The sequence below is a fragment of the Mobula birostris genome, chromosome 13 (assembly GCF_030028105.1).
Source record: "Mobula birostris isolate sMobBir1 chromosome 13, sMobBir1.hap1, whole genome shotgun sequence".
NCBI lineage: Eukaryota > Metazoa > Chordata > Chondrichthyes > Myliobatiformes > Myliobatidae > Mobula > Mobula birostris.
The window spans coordinates 106804058-106810057 of record NC_092382.1 but is presented as its reverse complement, the minus strand read 5'-3'; the positions used below and the strand labels follow the sequence as shown (position 1 = coordinate 106810057).

The 6000-nt window shown below is 64.4% G+C and overlaps 1 protein-coding gene across 1 annotated transcript in view; it reads left to right on the top strand.

Annotated features, from left to right (window-relative positions):
* The first annotated feature begins 205 nt into the window (after positions 1-205).
* LOC140208143 (uncharacterized) overlaps positions 206-6000 on the top strand; it is a 259811-nt gene continuing 254016 nt past the window's right edge. The window contains exon 1 of the mRNA XM_072276625.1: positions 206-397. Within this exon, the coding sequence (XP_072132726.1) occupies positions 206-397 (192 nt within the window). The remainder of the gene's footprint in view (positions 398-6000) is intronic.

The window sequence follows — 6000 nt, the reverse complement described above, 5'->3', positions numbered from 1 at the left end:
TGAGGGAGAGGGAATGTAGGGGAGGGATGAGGGAGAGGGAATGCAGGGGAGGGATGAGGGAGAGGGAATGCAGGGAGTGATGAGGGAGAGGGAATGCAGGGGAGAGATGAGGGACAGGGAATGCAGGCAACAGAGGGAGGGAGGAATCGGAGGGGAGAGGAAGGGAGGAAGTGGAGAGGCAGGGCGGGAGGTGGGAAGGAGGGAAATGTCGGAGAGGGGGGAGGATTTGTTTCCCTCGCACAGGGCCTCTATTGTCCTGGAGATTTGCATTGCCCCGGCTGGTTCCTGTTTGGCGAGTCGGACTCTCGCTCACAGCTCCCTGCTCGTCGCCGGGGCCTCAGACGCCCTGCCTGCGGGAAGCCGGGGGCCCCAGGACAAGCCCCCAGACCCCAGCGAGGTGAGTCGGCCCCCTCCCTGCGAGTGAGGTGAACAGCTCCCCTCGAAGCTCGCTCCCTCCACAGCGCCTCTTCGACTTCCTCGTCCTTCCTTATAATGTGACATTCTCTCTCTCTCTTTCCCTCTCTCTCCCTCTCTCTCCCTCTATCTCTCTGTCTCTTTCTATCTTGCCCCTTCCCCTCCCCCTCCACCTCTCCTCTCTCTCTCGCCTTCCCCCCCTCACTCTCACCCCTTCCCCCTGATCTTACCCCTCTCCCCCACCACCACCCCCCCACCGTCTCCCTCGAGATACCCGTCACACGCCGACCACAGCCGCCCACATTTTCCCCGACCCTCCACCTTTCCCCGGGGTGGTGGTGAGTGGTGAGTGGTGAGGGGTGAGGGGTGGGGGGGGGGGGTTTGGGGACGTGATGCCATTTAGACCTGGGTCATTCGATCTCAGATTCTCTCTCTCCCCCCCCCACCTTCTCCTTCTTCCTTCCCCCCCCCACCTTCCCCTTCTTCCCTCCCCCCCTCCTTCCCTTCTTCCCTCCCCCCCACCTTCCCCTTCTTCCCTCCCCCCACCTTCCCCTTCGTCCCTCCCCCCCCACCTTCCCCTTCTTCCCTCCCCCCCACCTTCCCCTTCGTCCCACCCCCCCACCTTCCCCTTCTTCCCACCCCCCACCTTCCCCTTCGTCCCTCCCCCCCACCTTCCCTTCTTCTCTCCCCCCCACCTTCCACTTCTTCCCTCCCCCTCCACCTTCCCCTTCTTCCCTCCCCCCTTCCCCTTCTTCCCTCCCCCCCACCTTCCCCTTCTTCCCTCCCCCCTTCCCCACCCCCTTCCCCTTCTTCCTTCCCCCTTCCCCTTCTTCCTTCCCCATTCCCCTCCTTCCCTCCCCCCCACCCTCCCCTTCATCCCTCCCCCACCCTCCCCTTCTTCCCTCCCCCACCCTCCCCTTCTTCCCTCCCCCCCGACCTTCCCCTTCTTTCCTCCCCCCTACCTTCCCCTTATTCTCTCCCCCCCACCTTCCCCTTCTTCCCTCCCCACCACCTTCCCTTCTTCCCTCCCCCCCACCTTCCCCATCTTCCCTCCCCCCACCAGCATGCCCTTCTTCTCTCCCCCCACCTTCCCCTTCTTCCCTCCCCCTCCAGCTTGCCCTTCTTCACTCCCCCCCCACCTTCCCCTTCTTCACTCCCCCCTCCACCTTCCCCTTCTTCTCTCCCCCCACCTTCCCTTCTTCCCTCCCCCTCCACCTTCCCCCTTCTTCTCTCCCCCCACCTTCCCCTTCTTCTCTCCCCCCACCTTCCCCTTCTTCTCTCCCCCCCACCTTCCCCTTCTTCCCTCCCCCCACCTTCCCCTTCTACCCTCCCCCCACCTTCCCCTTCTTCTCTCACCCCACCTTCCCCTTCTTCCCTACCCCCACCTTCCCCTTCTTCTCTCCCCCCACCTTCCCCTTCTTCTCTCCCCCCCACCTTCCCCTTCTTCTCTCCCCCCCACCTTCCCCTTCTTCCCTCCCCCCCACCTCCCCCTTCTTCCCTACCCCCACCTTCCCTTCTTCGCTACCCCCACCTTCCCCCTTCTTCCCTTTCCACCCACCTTCCCCTTCTTCCCTCCCCCCCACCTTCCCCTTCTTCACTCCCCCCACCTTCCCCTTCTTCCCTCCCCCCTCCACCTTCCCCTTCTTCCTTCCCCCCTTCCCCTTCTTCCCTCCCCTTCCCCTTCTTCCCTCCCCCTTCCCCTTCTTCCCTCCCCCTTCCCCTTCTTCCCTCCCCCTCCTTCCCCTTCTTCCCTCCCCCTTCCCCTTCTTCCCTCCCCCCCACCTTCCCCTTCTTCCCTCCCCATCGCCTCATTACCCACCCTCCCCATTCCATCACTCCTTCCCTCCCTCCTTCCCATCCACCCCAACCCCTTCTCTGCCGCCACACGCTTCCCCTTTCCCTCTCGGCCTCTCCCTCACTCACCCCCACCACCACCTACCCCCCGCCGCACCTAAACTCTCCCACCCCCCACCTTATCCCCGTCCCTTCCTCCTCTTCCTCCCCCTTTCCTCCCTTACACCCCCTCCTCCCTCCCTCTCCTCCTCTCCCTATCTCTCCCCCTCCCTCTCTCCACTCCTTCCCCCTCCCTCCCCCCACCCCCCTCTCCTACCCTACCCCTCTCCCCCCCTCTCCTCCCCTCCCCTCCCCCCTCCCATCCGCCCTCCCTCCCCCTCTCCCTCCCCTCTCTCCCCCTCCCCTCTCCCTCTCCTCCCCTTCCCTCCATATCTCTCCTCCCCTCCCTACCCCCCTCCATCCCTCTCTTCTCTCTCCTAGTCTCTCCTCACCCCTCTCGCCTCCCCTTCCCCTCCTCTCCCTCCCTCCTCCCTCTCTCCCTGCCCCATCTCCTCCCTCTGTTCTCCTGCTCCCCCTCCCTCTCCATCCCTCCCACCCTCCTCCCCCTCTCCTCCCCCTCCCTCCCCCTCACCTCCCCCCTCCCTCCCCCCTCAGCTCCCCCTCCCTCCCCCCTCTTCTCCCTCCTCTCTCTCCTCCTCCCCTCCCCTCTTCTCCCTTCCCTCCTTATCTCACCTCCCCTCCCCCTCTCCTCCCCTTCCCTCTCCTCCCCTCCCCTCCCCTCTCTCGCCTCCTCTTCCCCTCCACTCCCTCCCTCCTCCCTCTCTCCCTGCCCCATCTCCTCCCTCTGTCTTCCCCCTCCCCTCCCTCTCCATCCCTCCCACCCCTCCCCCCTCTCCCCATCTCCCCCCCTCTCCCCATCTCCTCCCTCCCCATCTCCTCCCCCTCCCATCCTCCCTCCCTCCTCTACTCTCTCCTTCCTCTCCTCCCCTCCCGCCCTCCCTCTCTCCTCTCCTCCCCCTCTCCTCCCCTACCCCCACACCACCTCCCCTCACTCTCTTCCCCTTCCCCTCCCTCTCTCCTCCCCAGCACCCTCTCCTCCCTACCCCCTCCTCCCTCTCCTCCCCTTCCCCTCATTCTCTCCTCCACCACCCCCCTCGCTCTTCCCCCACCCCTCCCTCTCATTCCCTCCCTTCCTCCCTCTCCCCTCCCCCCTCTTCTCCCCTTCCCCTCCCTCCCTCTCCTCCCCTCCCGCACTCCCTCTCTCTTCTGCTCCCTCTCTCCTCTTCTCCCCCCTCCCATCCTCCCCTCCCTCCGCTCCTGCACTCCCCTCCCTCCCTCTCGCTCCACACCCCCCTCCCCTCCCTCCCCCACTCTCTCGCTCCACACCCCCCTCCCTCCCTCCCCACCCCTCTCGCTCCATACCCTCCTACCTCCCTCCCCTCCCTCTCACTATACACCCCCCTACTTCCCTCTCTCTCCTCCCCACCCACTCTCCTCCACCTCCCCTCCCTCACCTCCCCTCCACCCCATCCTCTCTGTCCACCCCTCCTCTCCTCCCCTACAGACATCCCTGTGACACTCCCCTACAGACATCCCTCTGACCCTCCACCCTCCCTCCCTCCCCTCCCCTCCTCCCCGACAGACATCCCTGTGACCCTCCACCCTCCATCCTCTCTCGCCTACAGACAACGCTGTGTCCCACCTCCTTCCCTCACTCGCTCTCTCCCTCCCCTACAGACATCCCTGTGACCCTCCTCCCTCCCTCCATCCCTCCCTACAGACATCCCTGTGACCCTCCCTCCCCTACAGACATCCCTGTGACCCTCCACCCTCCCTCCCTCCCTCCCTACAGACATCACTGTGACCCTCCACCCTCCCTCCCTCCCTCCCTACAGACATCCCTGTGACCCTCCACCCTCCCTCCCTCCCTCCCCTACAGACATCACTGTGACCCTCCACCCTCCCTTCCTCCCTCCATCCCTCCCCTACAGACATCCCTGTGACCCTCCTCCCTCCCTCCATCCCTCCCTACAGACATCCCTGTGACCCTCCCTCCCCTACAGACATCCCTGTGACCCTCCACCCTCCCTCCCTCCCTCCCTACAGACATCACTGTGACCCTCCACCCTCCCTCCCTCCCTCCCTACAGACATCCCTGTGACCCTCCACCCTCCCTCCCTCCCTCCCCTACAGACATCACTGTGACCCCTCCACCCTCCCTTCCTCCCTCCATCCCTCCCCTACAGACATCTCTGTGACCCTCCACCCTCCCTCCCTCCCTCCTTACAGACATCACTGTGACCCTCCACCCTCACTTCCCTCCCTCCCCTACAGACATCACTGTGACCCTCCACCCTCCCTCCCTCCCTCCCCTACAGACATCCCCGTGACCCTCCACCCTCCCTCCCCTACAGACATCCCCGTGACCCTCCACCCTCCCCTACAGACATCTCTGTGACCCTCCCCTACAGACATCTCTGTGACCCTCCCCTACAGACATCTCTGTGACACACCCGTACAGACATCCCTCTGACCCTCCACCCTCCTTCCCTCCCTCCCCTACAGACATCCCTCTGACCCTCCACCCTCCCTCCCTCCCTCCCCTCCTCCCCGACAGACATCCCTGTGACCCTCTAACCCTCCCTCCCTCCCTCGCCTACAGACATCCCTGTGTCCCTCCTCCTTCCCTCACTCGCTCTCTCCCTCCCCTACAGACATCCCTGTGACCCTCCACCCTCACTCCCTCCCTCTCCTACAAACATCCCTGTGACCTCCACCCTCCCTCCCTCCCTCCCCTCCCCTACAGACATCCCTGTGACCCTCCACCCTCCCTCCCTCCCTCCATCCCTCCCCTACAGACATCCCTGTGACCTCCCCTACAGACATCCCTGTGACCCTCCACCCTCCCTCCCTCCCTCCCCTACAGACATCCCTGTGACCCTCCACCCTCCCACCGTCCCTCCCTACAGACATCACTGTGACCCTCCACCCTCCCTCTCTCCCTCCATCCCTCCCCTACAAACATCCCTGTGACCCTCCACCCTCCCTCCCTCCCTCATCCCTCCCCTACAGACATCCCTGTGACCCTCCCCTACAGACATCCCTGTGACCCTCCACCCTCCCTCCCTCCCTCCATCCCTCCCCGACAGACATCTCTGTGACACTCCCCTACAGACATCCCTGTGACCCTCCCCTACAAACATCTCTGTGACACTCCCCTACAGACATCCCTCTGACCCTCCACCCTCCCTCTCTCCCTCCCCCTCCTCCCCGACAGACATTGCTGTGACCCTTGACCCACCCTCCCTCCCCTCCCTCCCTACAGACATCCCTGTGACCCTCCACCCACCCTCCCACCCTCCCCTAAAGTCATCCCTGTGACTCTCCACCCTTCCGCCCTCCCCACCTCCCACCCTGCAGACATCCCTGTGACCCTCCACCCTCCCTCGCTGCCTCCCCTGCAGACATCCCTGTGACCCTCCACCCTCCCTCCCTCCCTCCCTACAGACATCCCTGTGACCCTCCACCCTCCCTCCCTCCCTCCCCTACAGACATCCCTGTGACCCTCCCTCCCTCCCTCCCCTACAGACATCCCGGTGACCCTCCTCCCTCCCTCCCTCACTCCACCTCAGAAATACCTGTGACTCTCCACCCTCCCTCCCCCCACCTCCCCCCACAGACATCCTGGTGACCCGCCACCCTCATTCCCCTACAGAGAAATTAGGGATAGTATCAATTCCAAAGAAGAAGCATAAAAATTAGCCAGAGAAAGTGGCTCACCTGAGGACTGGG